We start from the raw sequence: 24,712 nt of genomic DNA on the forward strand, positions 1-24,712 counted from the left end.
CAACGTGGGTGCGGCCCGCGACCCCTGCCGACCACTAAACAAAAGTGGGTGGGGAGGGGTTCCTCAGGACTCATTAAAGTTATTTCCTCCTCCTCCTCTCCGCCGTGCGTTCGCACCCCGTGAAAGCGCGCGTCCCTCGCGCGCTTTCACGCGCACATACAGCGCGCGGCGCCGATTTTATCACCCTTTGACTTTACATGGAACCTCACTGCGACGGCGACGATGACGCAGATGACAGAAATCCGCTTGGAGTGTCCATATAATTGCTATTGCAATAAAATCAGCTTGTGTTTGTCGGTGACAGTTGTGGCCATTGTACAGCGCGATACCACAAGCGAAGCAAACTTACCTGTTATCGGATGTCTGCCACATGCCTTCGCCGCGGCAAAGCGGAGCCATATTCCGAAATCCGCGAAACGGGGCCACACTCATGGGTGAAGGCAAGGAAAGAAATGTTAGCTCAGGTCGAGCACTGACGACGGCGCGAGAAAACGGCGCGGGGACGGGAGGTTATCGGGAAATATCTGACAAGGGCCGTATCAACCAGGTTCGCATGTCACGTAGAGCTGGTTATGACCTCTCCAGGGATAACAGTCTTTATTGTGGTGAGCAGCGAATTTTGATTGAGGATCAAGGTTGAGCGCCAGTTATTACCCGAGCTTTGACAATCCTCATGATTTGTGGGCGATCGCTTGTTGCCGATGCTGCCTTTCAATACGGTGGCACAGAACAAGTGAAAGTGCGCCGGTGGTGGAAGGTTATTGGGAGTAGCATGTAGAAGGCGTCGGTTTCAATGCTGTTGATAATGCGGTTTACGTTATATGCCCCCATCTTACTTGGGCAACGCGGTTGCTGAGGACAAATACATCATCAGCATCACTGTTGAAATTCGCACAATCTTGCTGCACATGTTGATGAAAGCACTGCTTAACAGGGTGTTTGCGGGCAGCAGGATGGCCAAAGATGTCCATGCCTTAGACACTGACAAAGCTAGAATGTCAGCTTCTCTATCGTAAAACAAGATGTTTGAAATGACCAGTGACATAAAATATTACATTACTCTAGTTTATTTGATTATTCCACTTGTGTGTGCTGACTCGTTCACTTCAAACAGCCAACTTTGCACGTCAGAGTCACCCTAGGTTTGATGATCTGTTGCCTCTGACAGTGAACCGCGTCAGACATGATGGGGACTGCCGAATGACCAGGCTGTACAGGAGCCTCGTTAGTCATGCTGGTAAGGGCAGCAGAAACAATAGAAAACCTCCGGGAACTGAGTTTTTTGCTGCTTCTGAGAATGCACACACTTCCAGGAGTTGGTATGTGTTTTATTTACCTTGATGTTCATTGGTCAACGACGAGTACCAGGTAGTCAAAAAAACAAGCGAGCCTGAGGTCAAGTCTAGTGGCTAGCGCTAAAACAGTGGCTTGCGTTTCCTTCTTGGGTAAAAAAATGTTTTCCCACTTTAAATTGCTCGGCATAGTATAAAAAGTAAAAATTTTTGGCACCTTACACTACAGCCGCATCAAAATTTCACAAATACGTAGTGATCAATTTTCAGAGACACAGAATTCCTACACTTTCCTATGACGCGGCAAATCAGTTCTTCGGTAGCTTGAAAAGAGCATGAAGGTTCATGAGATGGAAAATTTTAATTTGCCCGACAGTAGCATGAAACTACAGCGGAAATGCATACGGGTTTCTGAAAAAGAACGTTTCCCAGCGGAAGCAAGATTCCTGCTGGTAAGGGGATCAAACGTGCTTTTAATGTATTTCCGGGCGGATTACTCGGTTATCTGACCTAACCAGGAAGCTAGCATATCGGAAATCCCCGCAGCGTTTGGTGTGTGGCGACACCACGGACCCGAGCACATGGGGGTTGGACCCTCCCGCGTCTATCCGTGCGCGGCTTAGCCGTGTCCGGGGAAAAGTGGATCCTGGAGGTTGAGCCGAAGCCGGGTGTTTGGACCTTTATGGCCCCCCGGCGGAGGCAACACACCTCTTTGGCCTCTGCTTCACGTAGACGGCACCCCCGGACTGACCCACCCAGGGGAAATCGGTAGTTGCCTTTTCCTGCCTCTCCAACCTTCGTCTTTCTCTCTCACTTTCCATCTCTCCTGTCTTCTATTCACTTCGTTTTACTTCCAATTTTCCAGGCAGCAAGGGTTAACCTGGTGTAATCTATCCAACCTTGGGTCTATTAGGTTATAGTGGCTATGTACAGCTGGCGTCTGCATCTCCTTCGGGTCTTGTAGCGTTCCCTTGTTGGGCTCGGTGGTGGGCGGCTGGCATAGCCTCCGAAATTAACCAATTATCTATGGATGTTTTGTCCTTCCCTCGTCTGCCTGATCGCCCTCTTAGTAAAAGAGGGCGCACCGAAGAAACTCTGAACTTTTTTGGCCAACGAAAAGACACCTTCCCACGATTTCACGTTATTCACAGTGAAAACCCCGAAAAGACCACAAGAATGATTTCTCCCTTCACTGTTGCTAAATGCATAACTGATGCACTAGGGCCTGGCTACAAGGTAACGAAAATGGCCAGCGGTGACCTCCTCCTTGAGGTTCGCGACCAGCACCAGCACGGAAAACTCTGCAATCTCGCAACACTACGTAATGTAAAAATCACCGTGACTCCGCACCGATCGATGAACACATGCAAAGGAGTAGTGTCTGACGGAGACCTCCTGAACTTGACCGAAGAAGAGCTCCTCGAGGGCTGGAAAGAACATAACCTGACACAAGTACAGCGAATAAAGATTAAACGAGACAACATTGAAATTACCACGAAGCATCTAATCCTTACATTTGGCTCCAGTACTCTCTAAGATACCCTTGAAACAGGATACACGAAAATCCGAGTAAGACCATATATTCCGAACCCGCGCAGATGTTTCAAATGCCAAAGATTCGGCCATGGCTCTCAAAACTGCCGAGGCCGACTGACATGCGCAAAATGTGCCGATCATGAACATACATCTGACAACTGTACTGGCGCCCTGCACTGTCCAAATTGCGATGGTGACCATGCAGCATATTCTCGATCCTGCCCTACGTGGAAAAAAGAGAAAGACATCATCACACTGAAAGTAAAAGAAAATATATCTTTCCAAGAAGCACGAAAGCGTGTTTCTTTTCTTCATTCTGCAGGGTATGCTGGTGCGGCGCGTAGGGGGGCAACGCCGCAGCAGACTCCGGCATCAGCCCGGTCCACAAAGAGTGTGGCCGCGACTGTGCCACCAGCTCCCCAGGCGACAGCAGCCAGCTCTGCTGTCCCGTCTCTCAATGAGGGTCAATCGACCTCTGGGTTGGTGGCCTCCAAGACCCTGCTTTTCGAGGCAAGGCCCACCCCGAAAACACCCCGCTCGCTTGAGCGGAAGTCCAGCGGCTCCTTGGAGTCGATGGACACAACCCCAAGCCAGGCGGCGCATCTAGCGCCTCCAGAGCGACGCGATTCTATCGATCGCTCCAAGAAAGACAAACCCCCCGGATTACGGGGCCTGGAAAGGCTCCGTAAGCCAACCAGACTAGTCTCTTGACACACAGCCCAAAAAGATAAACAATATGGATACACAAATAATACACTGGAACGTGAGAGGCCTAATGCACAACCTCGATGATATTAAAGAAGTTTTACACAAATACAATCCAAAGTTGCTGTGTGTTCAGGAGACACATCTTAAAGCTACACAAACAAACTTTCTTCAGCAATACGCCATCTTCCGGAAAGACCGGGACGATGCTGCCACATCGTCAGGCGGTGTAGCTATAATTGCCGACAGAGGCGTTGCATGTCGGAAACTGCAACTCCAAACTCCTCTTGAAGCAGTTGCTATCGAAACAGTGCTATTCAATAAACTAGTCACCATCGCGTCTATATACATCCCCCCAAGTTACCAACTCTCTAGAACAACATTTCAAAGCTTTATTGATGAACTCCATCACCCTTACATAGTCGTTGGTGATCTAAACGCACATAGTAAACTGTGGGGCGACTCTCGCTGTGATGCGAGAGGACGACTAATTGAAAAATTCCTACTCTCTTCAAGTGCCTGCCTGCTTAACAAAAAAGAACCAACATTCTACAGCTCTACACACAAAACATTTTCTGCCATAGATTTAAGCATAGCGTCCAGTACAATTGTGCCATATCTAAAGTGGGATGTGATTAATAACCCTTATGGAAGTGATCACTTCCCCATCCTACTAAACCTGATTAAACAATCTGAGTGCTCTACACATGTTCCTCGATGGAAAGTAGACTCAGCTGACTGGACGCGGTTTCGTGAAGAAACACATTTGCCCTGGGACGATGTCCGTTCACTTGATATTGACGCTGCAGTAGCATACACTACAGCGTTTATTATTGATGCTGCATCAGTATGTATACCCCAAACAAATGGGACGCCTTCGAAACGACGTATTCCATGGTGGAATGAGGAGTGTAGGGAAGCCCGGAAAAAGCAAAACAAGGCCTGGAATCTCCTCCGTATCTCCCCGACCACAGAAAACCTAATTAATTTCAAGGCGATTAAGTCACAAGGCAGAAGAACACGCCGCCGCGCTAAACGGGAAAGTTTGGAAAAATACATATCCAGCATCAACTCTTATACAGACGAACGCAAAGCCTGGAACAAGGTAAACAAAATAAAAGGCCGCGAAACTCATCCTCTACCTTAGTAAACACACAAGGAGACACTCTTGAGGAGCAGGCTGATTGTCTAGGAGCACATTTCGAGCATATTTCCAGTACCTCCCATTATACAGATACATTTCTAAGATATCGGCGACAAGCAGAGCGGCAGCCTCTGGGTCGGAAAGACACAGCCAATGCAGCATACAATCGTCCATTTAGTATGGCGGAGTTTCAGGCTTCACTGAATTGTTGTAACGCGTCTGCTCCAGGAAGTGACAGAATAGTATATGAAATGATAAAACACACACCCTGAAACCCACAAAACACTACTGTCACTCTTTAACACCATGTTCTCTGCTGGGTACATTCCGACTGCATGGAAAGAAGCAATCGTAATTCCTATTCTCAACGATGGCAATGACCCTTCTTCGGCCAGTAGCTATAGGCCTATAGCTCTGACAAGTTGTATATGCAAGCTCTTTGAGAAAATGATCAATCGCCGCCTGCTCAATTTTCTTAAAAGTAACAAAATACTCGACCCTTTACAGTGCGGTTTCAGGGAAGGTAGATCCACAACAGATCACCTTGTCCACATCGAGACAAATATCCGTGATGCCTTTGTGCACAAACAGTTTTTCTTGTCAGTATTTTTAGATATGGAGAAGGCATACGACACAACGTGGCGCTTTGGAATCCTCCGTGATCTGTCCGGAATGGGAGTTCGAGGCAACTTACTGACTGTGATTCAGAGTTACCTCTCCAATCGCGCGTTCCGCGTGAGAGTTGGTAACGTCTTGTCTCGTCCATTCACGCAAGAGGCTGGGGTACCTCAAGGTGGTGTGCTGAGCTGTACTTTATTTATCGTCAAAATGAACTCGCTGTATACTGTCATGCCACGTAGTATGTTTTATTCTGCATATGTGGATGACATCCAAATAGGTTACAAATCATGCAATCTAAATATCTGCGAGCGACAAGTACAGCTTGGCTTAAATAAATTGTCTAAGTGGGCGGACGAGAACGGTTTTAAACTAAACCCTCAAAAAAGTACGTGTGTCCTCTTCTCTAACAAGAGGGGTGTACTGCGGGACCCCGTAATAGATCTCAATGGAGAACGACTCTCTGTAAGCCGTGAACATAAATTCCTAGGTATCATTTTAGACTGCAAGTTAAATTTTGTCCCACACCTGAAGTATCTCAAAGGAAAGTGCTTCAAGACTATGAATCTGCTGAAGCTCTTATCACGCACATCCTGGGGAAGTGACAGGAGATGTCTCATAAAGTTATACAAAAGTCTTATATTATCGCGTCTTGACGGAGCCGTAGTATATAATTCTACGAGGCCTAGTGTTTTGAAAATGCTGGATCCTACTCACCACCTAGGCATCCGCCTTGCTACAGGTGCCTTCAGGACTAGTCCTGTACAAAGCCTGTACGTCGAATCAGACGTATGGTCTCTATTCTTCCAAAGGACATATTTAAGCTTCTATTATGCCTTGAAGGTAAAATCATCCGTAGACCACCCATGTTACTCAATTATTCACGACTTGTCCACGGCCAGGCTGTTCCATAACCGCCCAGCCACTAGGCCTCCTTTGTCGCTCCGATTGGAAGCACTGTCAGAAGAAACAGGCGTTCCTCTTCTAGAGAATATCCTAATGGCTCCTACTAGGCTTCCACCACCTTGGGAGTGGCAGACCATCCAGTACGATATCTCTCTCGTAGAAATATCAAAATGGGCACCTGAAGCACACATACATTCGCATTTTTTCGAACTTCGGGAGAAGTATTCTTGCAGTGAATTTTAAACGAACGCCTCCAAATCGTTTACTGGTGTTGCTTACGCAGCTTTGGGACCGTCTCTTTCAGTGTCCGGGGCACTAAATCCACATACAAGTATTTTTACAGCGGAAGCATACGCAATCCTTTCAGCAGTCAAACACATAAAACAAATGAATATTACAAAATCAATTGTGTTCACAGACCCATTGAGCGTCGTTAGAGCTCTAATGAGTCTACGAAAACACAAGAATTCAGTCTATAACGAACTGTACAGCTTGCTATGCTCAGCTTACAAGGACAACCAAGTAATCATAATATGCTGGGTACCTGGCCATAGAGGCATTAAAGGCAACGTAGCTGCAGACGAAAGTGCCACTTCAGTAGTTTTTGAACATACGAACAGAAACATAGCCATCCCTTACACTGACCTAAAGCCTTTCTTGCGCCATGAATTACGAAAATATTGGCAAAGGCAGTGGGATAATCAAGTGCAAAATAAGCTACATGTAATCAAGCCAAGAATCAGGAAATGCATATCTCAGAAAACAACAAGACACAAGGAAGTGCTTCTTTGCAGGTTAAGGATAGGACATACCTATGGAACACACTCGTATATCCTTACAGGAAGTGATCCTCCGACATGTGATAGGTGTGGCGACATACTTACAGTTCTCCATGTTCTTATCCAGTGCCCAGAAATAGAAGCTCAGCGTAAAAAGTACTTTTATCCCGCGTATCGTGAGCACATCCCTCTTCACCCAGCATTCTTTCTTAGCCATGAGCCGCTTTTTGATTTTAATGCCGTCTTAAAGTTTTTAGCAGATGTAAACACAATCTGGCCAGGGTATCTGTAGCGCAGCCTCGACTTGCAGGCTGCAGCTGCAGTGCAAAAATATTTTTCAGCACGTGCCTCTCAGTCCTTGATTTCAAGGACCTCTTGAGGCAATAGTGCTATTGCATATATTTTATTATGTCACCGCTTTGTAATGAAACCTTTACGCTCATAGCTCATATCATTAGTCTTTGTCATTATTTCAACACTCATATATTTTACGCAATTTATAGCGATTTGTTTTAGGCCTGTTTACAGCCACCTTTTATGTACCATTTGCATCCTACCGTCCACTCCATCCATAATACATTCAGAACCCATCACCATGTGTCATGGCGCTCTTTGGCCATAGCTGGCCCTTGCGCCATTCAACACTACACATCATCATCATATCGGAAATAAATGGACAACGCAAAGCACAAAGACATGGAATATGGCAGATAAGACTTATGAGGTGCAATAAGGCTTTATATGATTGTGTTATTTACAGAAAAACGTTTCCTTATCGCCCATGGTCTTAACGCTCTTGTTTCCCAAATACGCCTTTTCCTACCAGACGTTCCTTCCTACCACGTCCTGTGCTGTAATTTAATGATACGGTATTGCGTCTGTTTAACCAACTCTGAACTAACTATACTGCTCGTTGCTAGGCTTGTTCGTTTATATCCACAAAATCTGAATGAGCGTGAAATGAAAATGGGGAAATGTCAGGTACCCAAAGACAACTAGCACAGTATCAAGCAAACACGTTTTACTTGCCAGAATATTATAATTAGCTGAGCACCCTGTCTAGTGGAAACGCTGTGTGACGTACCTTTCCCGAGCCAAAGCGGCGGGCTATGTGAAACCACGCTTTTGCTGCCCCCGGCACTGTTGCTTGCAGGCCTGAGACGTGCCCCCCTGAAGAGCATTCACGCTGGTCCTTGGACTTCATGAGTTCTAACGACAGGGCAGCCGGACTTCTTCCGCTGCGAGGTCATGTTGTAGAATGTGCTTGAAGTTACTTTTTCAAAACTGCTAGCACTGCTTAGTACAATATAGGTAAACTTATAACTTTAACTTTCTAAACGAAACTTGAAATTTTTAGCAAGCGAGGAAAGGTATACGATCATACAAAACGAAGGGGGCATGTTTACTGGGAGGAATGACAGAACTGTCCTTATGTTTGAGTAACCGAACCAGTGAATAGGCCGTAGTAAAATGGTGCGAATAGGTACGATTTGTCGTATTAGTTTGCCTTGCTAATTTTATTCTTAAATTAAAAAAAAACAGCGGTGGGCCCTACCACTTTGTCCAGTATGCCTCAACCTCAGGCACTGACTGTTTGCTGTAACTTCCCACAAATTTGTTATCCGCGTTTGATGAGAGTCGTTTGTTCCCCTTTTTGTACTTATCTAGGGGCGAGTTAAAACGTGCTGCGGCTATAAAAAAAGGGCGCAGAAGAACTACGCAGTGAAATATTCAGGGTTGGGCGTGGAATTATGTCACGCTGCCAGATTTACAAAAGCGCCTCGACCAGATAATAAATATATTATTACTTTTCTCATACTTCAATGTTTAAAGTTAGAAAAATATCGATATCAGGAATACTAGCTTTATTATAAAACAAATTCGTATTCAGTTACCATCAAGGATATATTTTTTATATCGTACGTGTAGAATTTCATGTGACACACTATTTTAATTATTTTTTATAGTGTCACACCTTGCATTTTTCCACTGCACTAATTTTTTGCTACAGATGGTCGCTTTGCTCAAATTGTTACAACACATTTATGTGAAAGGTATAAAGTACACTCAAGCCCTTCTATAACACGTTCATGCATTAAACGTAGTTCGATGTAATATGAAACCTGAACCCGGGTATACCAAATTCCAATTGTTACGGCATGAGCCGGGCAAAGAGACGAGGAGGACGACGCTAGCTGGCGCAGCCTATAGAAGCCATCTTTATTTCACCATTAACCGCGTCCTTTAAATAAAAGCCAGTTCAACCTTAACCGTGACAGTTTTGTGGTGGAAGTGCTGGGTACTTCGACCAAGACGACGGAGCTGCTGCAGCAAGTGCCACGCCGAAGCCGACGCCTCGCTCGACTGCCTCCGACCCCACTGGAGATCCCGATGTCCCACAACGGTGACCAACAGCCTTCTCTGGCTGCTCCAGTGCGAAGTACCGGCGCCTGGATGCATCAGATGGAGCCCCATCCTTTCTCAGGAAAATTCGGCGAGGACGTGGAGGAACGGCTCACCCACTACAAGCGTGTGAGCAAGTACAATGGCTGAAACTCCACGGCTCAGCTTCACAATGTTGTTCTGCTCCTAACAGACACTGCGCTAGTGTGGTTCGGGAACCATGAAGATACCTTCACAACATGGGACAGCTATGTATCACAGACATCAAAGAGTGCTTTGGTGATTCCAACACGAAAAGGAAGTGGGTGGAACAGACATTGCTTCAGCGCGCTCAAGTCCCAGGTGAGACCTGTACTACGTACATAGAGGTGATCCTTAAGCTTTGCAAAGCGGTCAATCCTCGAATGTCCGAAGAGGACAAAGTTGGACACCTCCTCAAAGGCATAGCCGAGGACGTTTACAACAACTTAATCGGAAATGAGTCTCGCCTCGGTCGCCGACCTCATCAAGCATTGCCGCACATTTGAGGTCTTGAAAATGCGCCCTATCCCGCCAAATTTCGGGAGGCAAATTGTCCGCGAAGAACTTGAACGACACACCAAAGGGGCGGATGTCGAACAGCTTGGTTGTGCTTCCAACCAACCTCAAGAACATGCATCTGATGTATCCGCATTGTCTGTCATGCCAGGTGTTGCAGACTGTCGAGTCGATCAGCTGCGACAGCAGTGACGTTCCTTTCCCGACGACATGACGCACTATCAACCCACTTCTAGATCTACCACCACGAATCGACATTCGGAAGTCTGCATTTATTATTCGCAGCGTCCCAGGGTTGACCACGTCGCTTATAACGTCGGTCGCGCATTGCCTGTGTGTTACAGCTGTGACGCCTCAGGACACATAGCTAGTTTTTGTCACCGGTGCCGACAGACAATAACATACGGCCCACCACCAGCTTGGCCTAATTTTGAACGTGACAGTTATGACGACTACTGGCCGTCAGACCACAGGCCCCCGGAATACCTTCCGTCAATATTGTAGAAAGAGTGGTTCACCAGCTTTAGACAGCAGCTTGATGCCCCCAGCCAATCGCCAACGCCGTCCACCGTCACCACGCGACGTTCTACGTCATCACCGCCGTTGGGCAACTAGCCGGCGCGGCCGATGGAGGTAAAGTCGCCGTACAGTCTCCGTCTCTGCGAAATACTCCTCTGCCTCTCATGATGGTGAAGAACTAAGTGCGTTTCTTAATTGATAGTATACCTGCAACAGCATTGGTGGATACTGGCGCTACCGTTGCGGTCATGAGTGTGACTTTAAAAGAAATGCTTGGTTGCGTTCCCGTGGAATGATGGTGTCACATTTCGTGGTGTCAGTGGCGAGGGCCTTATTCCCCTAGCTATTTGTGTTGCAAGTGCTTTACTCGGAGGGGAAGATTCTAAAACAGAATTTCTCCTACTACCGCGGTGCACTCATGATGTGATTCTCGGGATTGACTTATTTCGGGATTGTGCTGTTTTCGTTAACTGTGGCACAGGTGAAATTACTTTGAATAGCGCGCTTCTCGCCACTCTTGCCGACACATCTTTAGCAGAGAAAAACTATTGTGTTGTTTTGAACGATTTGCTGCTACCGCCTTAGTCGCTGAAACGTGTCCCTGTCAAGTTCTTGCGTCCCCACTGTTCTCCCACGTGACATGAAGCTCGCTGAATTGGACAAGCTTACAGCTTCATTACAGTTGTTCGACACAATCCAGAACAAGACTGAGATGGCTGTTATGCTCACTTAATGTCCTGTCATTAATCACCACATCATCGAGGTAGCACAAACAAATTTCCCATTTAAGTCCTCGGAGGATAGTGGCCATAAATTGTTCGAATGTTGCTGACACGTTACAAAGGCCGAACGGCATAACGTTAAATTCACAAGGACCATATGGTGTCACGAAGGCCGTTTTCTCCTTATCGTCTGGGTTCATGGTTATCTGCCAATACCCTGATTGCAAATCTAGTGATGAAAAGTAGGCAGCGGAATGTAGACAATCGATGGCATCATCGATTGTCGCTGGCTATCACCTTCGAAGCACTTCTGAAGAGCAGATCCTACGGATGATCAACAAGGCGCTGCACTCACATGAGCGCCACGCTGTCGCACAAGTTTTGCTGGCACATCTTTCTGTGTTCAATTTTACGCAAGGTGAAAAGCGGGCTTCACTCCCGCGTTCTCGTGCTTGCCACAAAATTGACACCGGATCTACGCACCCCATTCGGCAAAAGCCTTACCGCGTTTCTTCAATAGAGAGGACAGTTATCGCTGCATAGGTGAAAGGCATACTACGGAAATGTGTTGTTCAAGAGTCATCTAGTCCATCGGCAGCGCCAGTAGCCTTAGTGAAGAAGAAGGGTGGATCATGGCGGTTCTGCGTTGATAATAGGAAACTAAACGTGGTCACCAAAAAGTACGTGTATCCGCTTCCTAGAATTGATGATGCCATCAATTGTCTACATTTCGCTGGCTACTTTTTATCACTAGATTTGCGATCAGGGTATTGGCAGATGCGCATGCACCCAGACGATGAGAAAACGGCCTTCGTGATATGGTGTCACGAAGGCCATATGGTCTTTGTGAATTTAACGTTATGCCGTTCGGCCTTTCTAACGTGTCAGCAACATTCGAACGATTTATGGCCACTATCCTCCGAGGACTTAAATCGGAAATTTGTTTGTGCTACCTCGATGATGTGATTATTGACAGGACACTGAGTGAGCATAACAGCCGTCTCAGTCTTGTTCTGGATTGTGTCGAAAGAGCCGGCTTGGTCCTAAATTCCAAGAAATGTCGTTTCGGGAAACCGAGACGTTAGTACTTGGGCATCTGGTCGACAAAAATGGTGTGAGGCCAGATCCACGGAAGATTGAGGCAGTCAGTTCCTTCGAAGCACTGAAGTAAGTGCGTGACTTGTGGAGTTTATTGGACCTGTGCCCGTATTTTTGCCACTTTGTCCCAGATTCGCCGACTTGGTGTACCCCCTAACATGTCTTCTCCAAATTGCCCTCCCTTTCAACTGGACATCGGCTTGCAACGACGTGTTCCACCAGCTAAATTTTCTACTAACGTCAGGGCCCATATTGCGTCACTTCGATGCATCCTCACCTACGGAAGTGCACACTGATGCGAGCGGCATCGGTGCCGTACTAGTGCAACGTCATCAAAGAGCTGAACACGTTGTGACTTATGCTAGTCGCTCTTTGACTAAGGCGGAACGGAATTACACTGTCACTTCACAAGAATGCTTGGCAGCTGTTTTTGCTGTCCACAAATGTCGGCCCTATATTTATGGACGCCCGTTCACTATCGTTACCGACCACCACGCATTATGCTGGTTGGTGAATCTCCGTGACCCATGTGGACGACTGTCACGTTAGGCTTTCTGACTGCAGAAGTACGACTTCGTTATTTCCTACAAGTCTAGGCGTCGCCACGCAGATGAGGACTGTCTCTCCTGCCTTCCTCTGACGCCGAAGGAGTGTGACGACGACAATTTTGATGACTGCTTTGCTCTCATTTCTTCTACAGTCCCAGACTCGATGACTTTTAAGGCAGAGCAGGAAAATTATATTAGTTTGGAATCTATATTTCTAGCTGCATCGTGTCCTGGAGCCACCGGTCTATTTTGTGTCCATGACGGCCTGTTTTAAAATGTCAGTTATTCGGCTAAAGGCACACGCTTCCTTCTGGTGGTACCGCAGAGTCTGCGAGCGGACATACTGAGAGCCATGCATGTCCATGCGACGTCTGGCCACCTAGGATTAATCAGAATTTTGAACCAGACACAGGAGCGTTTTTACTGCCCCAGAATGCGAGACACAGTCAAGCACTACATTGCCAGTTGCGAACACTGTGAACGCTACAAGCGCCCAACGACCACTCCACCAGGTCTTCTCCAACCTCTGTCACCGCCTCGCCTGCCATTTGAACAAGTGGGTATCGATCTTCTGGGCCCATTTTCCCGATCATCTAACGGCAACAGATGGGCGATCGTATGCGTCGACCATCTGATCCGTTACGTGGAAACGGCGGCCGTACGATCTTCAACGGATGCGTGCTTTGCAACGTTTTTGCTTCGATTCTTTATTCGTCAGCATGTCCCCCCCCCACCCGTGTCATCATTAGCGATCGCGTTCAGCAGTTCGTTGCGGACGCCGTAAAAAAACTGCTTCGTCTCTGCAGTTCGCCGTTCCGCCATTCATCGCATTATCACGCTCAGACAAATTGGATTGTAGAACGTACAAACAGAACTCTAGCTAACATGCTGGCCATGAACGTACCTTCCGATCACAGAGACTGGGATGACGTACTCCTTCAGCACCTATGCTTATAATACTGCAAAGCATGAGACGACTGATTACAGTCCTTTTTATCTCCTTTACGCACGTCCACCGCTAAGCTGCATTGGCACTATACTACCGCCTGACTTTCATAGCGAGTTCTCTGTTGCCAAGAGTACAACATAAGCATAAAGCCTGGTATACAAAGAATGCAGGGAAGCAAAAAAGACACAAAACAAAGCTTGGGGGATCTTCCGCAGATACCCAACACAGGAAAATCATGTAAACTTTAAAAAGGCGAAAGCCAACGCGCGTTGCATTCGTCGCGATGCCGAGAAAACTTCTTGGAAAAACTACGTATCGTCCATCAACAGTTCAATCACATCCAAAAAAATGTGGGAACAAGTTCATAAACTAAATCGCAGCTTTTCCCCCTTCACAATCCCATTTCTAACAGCTCCCGGCACACAAACAAGCATAGGCGAACAGGCAGACATACTAGGGCAACATTTCTCTGAAGTTTCGAGTTCTTCACATTACACAGACTCGTTTTTGAAGTATAAACATACAGCAGAAAAACAACGGCTTCCTACAAGTGGCAGTACAAACGAACCTTATAATACACTGATCACGCTTCAGGAAATCCAAAAGGTACTGTCCGCCGGTAAACAGACAGCACCCGGCCCTGATGAAATACATTATGAAATGCTGGCTCACCTCTCAGAAGCTGCCGTAGAAGCACTTCTGCAAATCTTTAACAAAATATGGGTATCAGGCAAAATACCGGAAGCTTGGAAAAAAGCCGTGATTGTACCATTTCTGAAACCGGCAAAACCACCAACCAATCCTGGCAGTTATAGGCCCATAGCTCTCACAAGTTTTCTCGCGAAATCATTTGAAAGTATTCTGAATATTAGGCTGATGTTTATTCTCGACTCACGTGAACTCCTTGACATCCACCAATGTGGATTTAAAAAAGCATGTTCAACAACTGACCATCTCGTCCGCCTAGAAAGCACAGTTCGAGAAGCATTCGTACACAAACAACACTGTCTGGCAGTCTTCTTTGATATGGAGAAGGCTTACGATACCACCTGGAGGTTTGGGATTCTCCGCGACCTAGCAGACCTTGGTATCCGCGGTAGGATGCTGAACTGCCTGAAAGATTTCCTGTCCGACCGTTCATTTCATATACGCCTGGGTACAACTCTCTCAAAGAAGTTCATCCAGGAGAATGGAGTGCCGCAGGGTTGCATTTTAAGTACGACCCTCTTCACAGTAAAAATTAACTCCGTAACAAAAATCATTCCAAGGTCCATTATGTATTCCGTATATGTCAATGACCTTCAAATAGCATGCACATCCTCCAGCTTGCCAACATGTGAGACAGATACAACTCACATTGAACAAACTCGCGATCTGGGCAGACAGAAACGGATTTAAGTTTTCTCCACAAAAAACAGTCGCTGTTCTTTTCTCACTCAAAAGAGGCCTACAGGTTCACCCCACCTTACACCTAAATGAAACCATACTCCCAGTAAAGAAAGAACAAACATTTTTAGGCGTAACTTTTGACAAAAAGCCCACATTCTTACCACATATAAACAACCTCAAAAAGAAAGCTTCGCAATCGCTGAATATAATCAAAGTGCTGTCACGAAAACACTGGGGGTCTGATAGAACATGCCTTCTGCACATTTACCGCTCTTTAGTACGTTACTCCTAAGACTATGGCTGTATAGTGTACGGTTCAGCAAGACCGTCATACTTAAAGAAATGAGATACAGTGCACAACTCAGGCTTGCGTCTCTCATGCGGTGCATACAGAACATCTCCTATAGCCAGCCTTTATGTTGAAACAAATGAACCATCACTAGAAAGCAGAAGAGCCGCTCTGACCTGCGCATATATTCTGAAGGTACGATCTCTACCAAAACACATTTGCTATCCACTTGTAACAAAATGCCCTTCCAGACGAATATTCAACAACAAACCACAAACTACTAAACCACTGCTCTTGCGATTTGAAGAGATCTGTCAGAATCTGGGCATAGCCGACACATTACCTGACATTGCCCACAGACATGATTCACTACCTCCGTGGTTCAACTTCCCCACAGCTTGCGATCTCATCCTAACACAATTCCGTAAAGCACAGACTCCACCCCAGCAGATTATTCAGGAATTCCTCGCCCTAGAGGAAAAATACAGCAATTTCACAAGCTTTTATACTGATGGCTCGAAAACGACTGGCCATGTTGGAAGTGCAGTAGTCCAAGGGAACTGGGAAGAAATCGTTAGATTTTCGCAGTGTACATCTATCTTCACTGCAGAATGTTATGCCATTTTCATGGCCGTAGAAAAAATTTTAAAGGAGAACATCACAAATAGTATTACATACACATACTCCCTAAGTGACAATCAAAGCTCTTCACTCCAGAAATGCAGTCACACCGCTACTGGGGGACATTATGCACAATGTAATAAAAGCCACCACACAAGGACAGAACCTTAAGTTATGCTGGGATTCGAGCCACATCAGAATTAGCGGCAATGAGAAAGCAGATGTATGTGCAGCACAAGCTCAATACAAACAAACCAAGAAAATAAATATACCTCCTAAAGACTGCATGAAGTTCATACATTGTAAACTAAGGGGAAAATGGCAGTCTGCTTGGAACAATGAACTAAATAACAAACTACACTTGGTAAAGCCCGTGTTAGGCGAATGGCGATCTTGCGCACACAAGGAACGGTTCAAAGAAGTGATTCTATGCCGCCTTCGCATAGGACATACACACCTCACACACAACTTCATACTAACAAAGCAAGACAAGCCCCAATGTGAAACATCTAGTGACGAACTAACAGTGAATCACGTCTTATTTTCATGCAGAAAACTTGAAACACTGAGAAAAAATATTTTACTCTATTTTACAAGGAACACATTCCTTTTCACCCCGCTTTGTTGTTAGGCGAACATGCGCTTCTTGAGATATCATATGTTTTTAACTTTTTAAAGGAAGCAGGTATTCTCAAAAAACTCTGAATTCTCACCACGTGCTTGACATATTGTGCCGTGAGTTTCGCCTCGCACATTTCATCTAGGGTGTTTGAGACTCCTAGGTTGAGGATCGTCTCGGTTGATGTGCACGCTGGTAAACCTAGGGCGGTTTTGACACCTTTCCTGATGAGGATGTCTATCTTGTCTCTCTCTGCTTTAGTTGTTTTTAAGTACGGGATAGATCTCTCACAAAGAAGGAAGAAGTAATCTGGCGAAAACTGCCAGACGGGTACCTTCCCAAACCCGTATATCCTACACAAATGGCATCCTGAGGTGCACTCTTCGAAATGCAAAAACTGTGAAGGCATAGCGACCCTAAATCACATGCTCTGGGCTTGCCCAGCGCTAAACGGTCTACATGGGAACAAAGAGTCATGGGAATCCTCCCTTCATAGCCAGGAAGAACATGCCCAAAAACAAGCCATCTGTCAAGCCCAGGCCGCCGCCGGAAGCCAACTGATTCCGGCCGACGTCTAGGGGGGAGGTAGACGGTGAAAGGGGGAGCTGCGTCTCACCCCGATCACCCAGACTCTCTGACGGGTGCAAATAAAGTGCTTTCTCTCTCTCTCTCTCTCTCACCGCGTGCTTCCCTACACATTCTGCTACACCTCACCCACCTTCTCATCCCCGAGAAGAAGGTCGAGGTCTTTCTTTAAATTTTTGGGACCCTAGCGGTTCTTGCTCAGACAAGGACTCGCTGAGGTGACGCAACTTTTTGGAACAATTATATCCTGTGTTTGGCGCATGATAGCCTTAGGTGCTTATGTGACATTAAACCCAACAACAACAACAACATCTCCTACCAATACGCTGTGTCTTGCCGAAAAAGTCCAGCGTATTTCTCGCCTTTGCACTGTTGCATCGCAACACTGATCAAAAGAGCGCTATGACAGCCAACATAAGTCTGTCTGGTACGCTAACGGAGCCTTTGTGTGCTTGTGGCCCCCGCAACGTAAACGTGGCTTATGCGAAAAGCGTTCACCCAGTACACGGGCCCCTTCGTCATTGTAGATCGCTTGACGGACTTGACGTACGTCGTGGAACGCTTGACGTCAGCTGGTCGTCGGTATAGCCGGACCGAGTTAGTACATGTTGCTCGTCTTAAGCGGTTTGACCCTACACTTTCCGAGTAATTTGGACTTGCCCAGCGGGATTCTTCTGGTAACGGGGGATTGCTACGGCATGAGCCGGTCAAGGAGAAGAGGAGGAAGACGTTAGCTGGCGCAGCCTCTGGACGCCCTCTTTACTTCACCATCAACCTCAACCTTTAAATAAAAGGCAGTTCAATCTTAACCGGAAGAATATTAAGAGGATGCGCAACTCGGGGCTTCTATCTAATTACATGGGAAAGGCAAGTTGTTTTTCTCGGCAACAAATGCACCTGAATTGATTAAGTTTGATCCACCTCATTTGATCGACCTCTGTGCGCGGAGTAGCCTTTGCTAACTTGTTCAACTAACATTTGAGGGCTCTAAAAGCTCAGAGCGTTAGCTGGCAGTCACGTGGTTTTTTTTGAAGATTTTGCGCACTTTAAATAAAGGCTAGAAAAAAATTTCACAAGGCAGTTATCTTAGCATAGATCAAATAATCCGATGCTTCTGAAAAAACGCTACAACTTTTGTATTGATAAATTTTCGCTACAGTTCCTATTTAAAGAGTCAATTAAGCAATCTTTGTTAATTACCGTGATTGGTGGATTGGAGAAAAATTTACCGGTGGGAAGCGGCCACCGGTGAAAGATAAACATGTATACGTGTCAATATGACGTGCTCCATACTGCTCAGAACAATACTGCGTGAGTTCGACACGCGTAGTGCCTATGTTTGTATCTTTAATACTTGGCCCAAGTTAGCTTAAACACCCTGTATACTTCTATATTCGGCCATGTGTGGTGTTGAGCATTTACTGGTTACGTCGGGAAATGGCTTTCAAACTTGCTCAATTGCATGGTTAAGAAATGCAATCAATCCGAACAGTTGGAATCAATGTTATGTGGAGTGCTTTGCGGGTATCTGGCTATCAAACATCGATTGCGGGTCTCTAATGGGCTACTCTACGGACCAAGGGTTTTGTGTACGTAGAACAATGTGTATGTGACACGAGTGCGTGCGTCCTGACAGCATCAATCACATAACGATGACGGTGACGTAGGTACGACGGCAAGGGCATGACGACTGACTTTTTGTGCGCTAGCCAAGAAACCTTACAACCTGTTAGGCTTTTGACTAATGCCGATCTCGTAGGTGGCGCAGTCCAACACAGCTCCTCAAAGCGATAGCAGCCAATAGAGATGAATGCTAGCAAATGGCCTGTTCTCGCTGTTCTAACCAAGGTATTTATATGCGTCGCACGAACGGAAAAGGCAGTGGTAATATTCCATTCGGCGTGCAGCACATGCCAAATGTATTAAAGAGCCAGCTTGCGCTGCCACAACACATGTGTGCGAATGATCGCAGATAATTAAAACAGCGATGAATGGAACTAGTTGGTGTACGTTCATTCTTGACGCTCATCGTGTCCCCATTAGTGTATGATGTACATAGCACAAAACAATGACTGTAGACATGTAAAGTACGCCTAAAAAGGTATACAATACACTGTAGTCGATATCATTTTGTACCAGTTAGGGATCGTGGCGGTCCTCCAAAACACATGTTAATCTTGTTGGGACGACGTAGTCATTGGTGAAGTCGTACATCTTAGCGCCAAGCAGAGGCTCTTTGACGTACGACGCCATTTCTTCGGCATACTGCATCAAATAAGCCTAGCTTCTGTGTGGAATAAGAACAGCTGCCAGGGGGGATGTTTTCATGGGGTGCGTGAGTTTGTGTGTCTGGTTATTAGGTGCATGTTAGCGTAGTGCTTCGTAGAACTTTACGTCAGTTGTAAGTCATAAAAAACCCGATCAGGACCTATTGGCTAGAGCATTATTATTTTCTGCTGAAGGTTGCAGCTGGATCCTATCATTGGACACTCAAGTTATTTCTCTAGGAGGGGTATGAAATGGTGCGAGATTTGAATTTACCTGCAACAAAGTGCCTATGATGAGTCAAAGAAAGCTTTGCAAAAAAAGACAGACATACATAAAAAAACATACGCCTAAAAAATATGCCGCCAGCGGGTTGTTTATAGGACAGGTTGAAAAAACTCGCAGTTCTATAAACACAACGTGTAAACCATTTTAGGCTGATAAATTCATTTTAATTTCACCAAATAAGCTTTTATTGTTCGATATGGAGCACAATTTGCGGTTGTATGGGTGGTTATATTCGGGTTTGACAATGCTCGATTTAAATTGTTTAGGAAAAAGGCTGTTTTCCTAGAGGTCACCATCCCACTTGCAATCCATGAGGGCAGAGCGTCTCATCTAAAATCGGCCAAGCTTTAAAGCGATAGTCTGTAATGCGATTATGGGACCAGCGATGTTCTTTTTGCAGTTGTTCTTCAGCGGACGAGGACATCTTTTGTAAAATGCAATTTGATTATCATTATAAACACGTAAATAAACCAATAATACTGGCCTACTGGCGTATGTTTGACTGAGAAAATGTTATTTTCCGAGTCTAGGGGCAAAGTACAAAAAGGTGGCATCAGTACGTGCTTGCTCACCTCGCCAGTTTGACAGCAAACCTCTAACAAACCTCTAACAAAGCGTTTAAAAAACAGGCTCGCTAAATGGCTGACATAGTGACGGCGTAAATGCGACCAGGCGTTGGTGTACCCGTTTCCTGATGCTGAAGAATGGAGCCGCTTTACGCAGTAAGCTACAGTAATGCCCTTCAGCTTAGGTCAGCGATAAGTAGTAGGATTCGTTTTAGCAGCAACAAACCGTTTCACTGATGCCTTATCATACGGAACGCATAGTGGGCAGAAAACTATCAAATACATTGTTTTCCAAAGCGAATACCTTTTTGGCATTCGAGCATCAATAATTCGAGCATTAAATATCAATATTTGCTAATAATGTTTGCTCTTCGAATATTTCGCTTAATAAACTTCAGAGAAATAGACCTCAGCTAACGGAAGACGAGTTCAAGTACAACACAGTTGGTCCTGTCGTCGACCTATTTAGAGGTCTCGACGTCCCACTTAGCAGAGTTTATCGTGGGGAAGCAGTGCAATTTTCTTATGGAAGGGTCACTGCGCGAACAGCGAAGTCTCAGCTTTAGTGTCGCATTATAGAAGTTTAGTTCAAAGTGCGTTCCTCAGCGAAAGCGTGCACACCAAAAATCGTCAATAAACGCTCTTGAAACAATGCACAAAGATTAATAATTTTGAATATTGGCACGCCCCTACGCGCCCACAAAACCGCAGAGCAGCATAGAGTCCTGGCGAATTTATGAGCAGACGAATGACACCTGATATGAATTTGTTAACGAAGGGGCAGTTTTTCTGGCGCGCCAGCCCTGAGTGTAGATGAGCCACTCACCATCCGTCCACACATCGCACTTTCTTCGTCTGGGGCTCATAGTGCAGGGCGAAGCAGTCCCCGCCAAGTCCCATGGTGTAAGGCTGCAAAACCTGCATGGAGGCCGCCATTGCGAGCGTTGCGTCAGCCGCGTTGCCACCGCGACGTAGTACATCTGCATGCGAGGAAAAAGGTTAACGCAATGGTGTTTTTATCCCATAAAATCTAGCAAACAAAATACCAAATTTTTCAAGACCGTTTCCTGTGACATTTTCTTCCTTGGTGCAAATTGTACTGAAAACTGAACACGTTGCATGCAACACTGCGAACAACGCAGCTTTTTCCGAATATTTGCGGTTCTCGAGGTCAGGAGATAAGTGCGTACGTCACAACAGAGGTTGCGATTAACACTTTCAGAATAGCGTCCATTACTGTCTTGTCTAAGGATTCGTCTCATTCGAGCTCCCAGAAAGCTTCCTCGCTGAGTCGGGAGACATTGTTACGGTGGATAGATGGGTAGGTGTGCCGACCGAGCGTAGTTCACCACTTCTCCGCATCATGACGCAGAAGTGGCACTACGGACAGTAGAACGGCTGAGCTGCGCGCAACGTCGGCCGCGCTGTGTAGACGAGCAGCGTGTTTGATAGTATCGCTGCCTCTGCTCTAGCTTTGAAGTACGCGTTATTCAATGGCGTTTCGAGCAGAGTAAGCAAAGCCAGAATGGGGAATTTGTTACTGTCGTCTTCTCAGAAGACACGATATGCTGAAGTAATTTTTCCAGCTTGGCGATTGGTCACATATATTTATTGGTACAAATGCGGCGCTCCAGCTCATTGCATTAAATACGTAGATGCATTTTTTCCATGCATAAAACAAAACTGCAGTAGTGTTATACGGTGTATGGAAACGTGTTTACGTGATATTTAGTGAGTTCTAATGTTTCAATTTCGAAAAATCGAGCTATTGTTTTTATTGCTGCCTCAGTTGCGGTATTTAAATTGTTACTAGACGAATTGTGTTGGTAAGTGCATATGGTTCACTGTTTGGTTGCAATAAAATGAAGCAATACGTCTTGGGCTAGCTAGATTCATGAATATATTTAAAATACAAGAAACTCTCTCATAACTTGACGCACCAACATAAATGGCCTAGCACCAGCAAGGTCGCAGCGTTGGTCCACCACATAATAACATTATTCACAGCACACGCCTCCGCTTCAGGTGATTCCTCTTCTCCCTGTTGCTTTCACGCGCCATGTTCTTGCCCTTGACAAGAAAGTAAAGGCGTGTAATTTAATAGAACTTCACCACATCGTTTGTGAGCTCTTTCTTGTGCCGCTCACAGCCAATCAAATTCGGAAGATTCAGCTGCAGACAGAATGTAAAGTTGGCGATACTGTTCCTTCGTAACTCATTTAAACTGAAGCACAGCTTGAAGGCGTCTTCGAGCGATGCTACCATACTTTTTTTAATGCTTCAAAAGGGACAACAGCCCTGACCTACTCATTCTGTTGAATTCAGTAATGTCCCTGAGCAATCGGAGCACTTGGTTCCTTGCAGGAACTTCCTTGCTACATAGCCTGCTATATAGAATATAAGCCTAGAGTCACTTTTCTTTTCCCTGTAGCAGCGCAGCGGTGCTCGATGTCGCAGGCGCTGAGCACTTCATGTGCGGCTTGCAAATTCCCAATGTCGAAGAGCTCATAGACGGATGCTTTTCGGTGTACGGCTTGCTCATTAACGTCGCCGATACTGAGCAAGCTACTGAGCAGCCCGGGGCGAACATTTCCGCTGTCCGACAGCGGAACATTTTCGCTGTCTTGCTCACAAATTTAGAGCCCGACTTGCAGTTCGGAGTGAAGCAGTAAGTCTTCTTGGTGGCCTTCTTTGGTGGAGAAATGCCGCCGCTAATCTCGCTGGTCATTTTTCCGACCTGGAACATTCCACATCGCTTAGGAACTTGCAAACAGTACGAGAGACGCGGAGCTCTTCATCTTTGAAACTGACACGAGCAGACGACATACAACTATTAAAATACGGGCTTTATTTTTTTGCTCGCCGCCAGCCCCCTGTAGCAGACGACGCGCGCTGCGGAACCGTTCTACTGACCGCAGCGCCAATTTTGCGTCATGACGCGGACAAGTGGTGAACTACGCTCCAGACGCGCCGGTCGGCACACCTACCCATCTAGCCACCGTAACATTGCCACGGCGCGCGCCTTATTAAGGCCAAACTACACGTACGCGTCCCGGTGCGCGAGAGCTCGCGTCCACGCGCCTTGCGTTTGCGGCGCCTCGCGTGTATAGTGGCGGTTTCAATTTACAAGACGCGCTCTAGCGCGCGCCCACTTGGCTCACTATTTTCGCCTTGGTAGACATCGTTTCGTATTTTTGCGAGGCAGCGAGCGTACCAATATTTGTCTGGGAAAGATACGTGTGCTCGGACCGCGCTTCGACGATTATGAACTTTCCTGCAGCATCTGCGCATGCGTGAGGCGCGTGGGCACGGGCTATTTCGTGTCGGCAAGCGTGCGTACAGTTTGGCAGTTAGTGAGCGTAGGCTGCACGGAACCTTGATAGTATCAGGTGCAGGTTATATCTTGGAAACGTTTTTGTTACTATGTCGACTTGATTCGGGAGCACGGTGATACTTACTCAGACCAGCTTGAGTAGCGAGCATCTCGTCACAAATCACAGCTGCTTTCAGTGCAACCACAGGAAAGCAAGCAAACAGCTTTCACAGACTCATGTAGCTCCGGAAGTGCATGGCGGCTACACGCTTCGCTGCGCAGTTTGGGTTTCACGCACAATGCTGTTGACAGAAGTAAAACCGCTACTTCGTTTTCACGCGAACATGGTTATATGGCAGCTGCTTTGTGCTTCCCGACACAGCTGGTGCGTATTTATGCAGTGTGGTGAACCATGTGAACATTGGTGATCTGAAACAGCGCTACCACAGCTTTTATCATGCAACGAGGTCCAGTAGGTGCTTTTGCCAGAACAATTATATACGAGGATACGTTTCCTGTACCCTCGTCGATCACTCAAAGGGAGCGGTTTTAATGACCACATCAGCTGGTTTGGTTATTGTCACTTACGATAACAAGCGAATACTTGTTGAATACGCAGACGGTAGTGGCGTGGAGTATGACGGATCATGTATCACTACAAATATAGCAAATACTTGTTTTGTGATAGTGATTTTGTGATAGTGAAACAAGCGGCGCAATAGGACAGGAATACATGTAGCAGCCCCTTGTCGTATTGGTCCACTTGTTCGTGTGTGAGTTGAGTATAGGTTGCAGATATGAGCGGATTTTCAATCATCACAGTGATTAATGAATTTCCTTCATTCACTGACTCCGTCAGCCACTCCACGAACCTTAGTGGGGCTTAAAGAAGTTTTATTCACAAAACTTGTCGGTGTGATACTATTGGTATTGTCTAAATAGTCAGTTGATTGTTGGGCGTCTGTTCGTAACTCTCGCGGTACGGCACGTGGAGACGCCAGACAGGCGATGCTTGTGCTCG

At 46.2% G+C, this 24,712-nt stretch overlaps 1 protein-coding gene across 1 annotated transcript in view; it reads right to left on the reverse strand.

Moving 5' to 3' along the window:
• Positions 1 to 24,712, reverse strand: part of LOC125945768 (glutathione hydrolase-like YwrD proenzyme) — an 88,286-nt gene that overhangs the window by 54,509 nt on the left and 9,065 nt on the right. Inside the window, exons 2-3 of the mRNA XM_049668057.1 lie at positions 21,205 to 21,358; positions 8,065 to 8,218 (exon numbers count right to left, since the gene is read on the reverse strand). Coding sequence (XP_049524014.1) covers positions 8,065 to 8,218; positions 21,205 to 21,358 — 308 coding nt within the window. The remainder of the gene's footprint in view (positions 1 to 8,064; positions 8,219 to 21,204; positions 21,359 to 24,712) is intronic.

Source organism: Dermacentor silvarum, chromosome 5 (assembly GCF_013339745.2).
Source record: "Dermacentor silvarum isolate Dsil-2018 chromosome 5, BIME_Dsil_1.4, whole genome shotgun sequence".
In the NCBI taxonomy this organism is placed as follows: Eukaryota; Metazoa; Arthropoda; class Arachnida; order Ixodida; family Ixodidae; genus Dermacentor; species Dermacentor silvarum.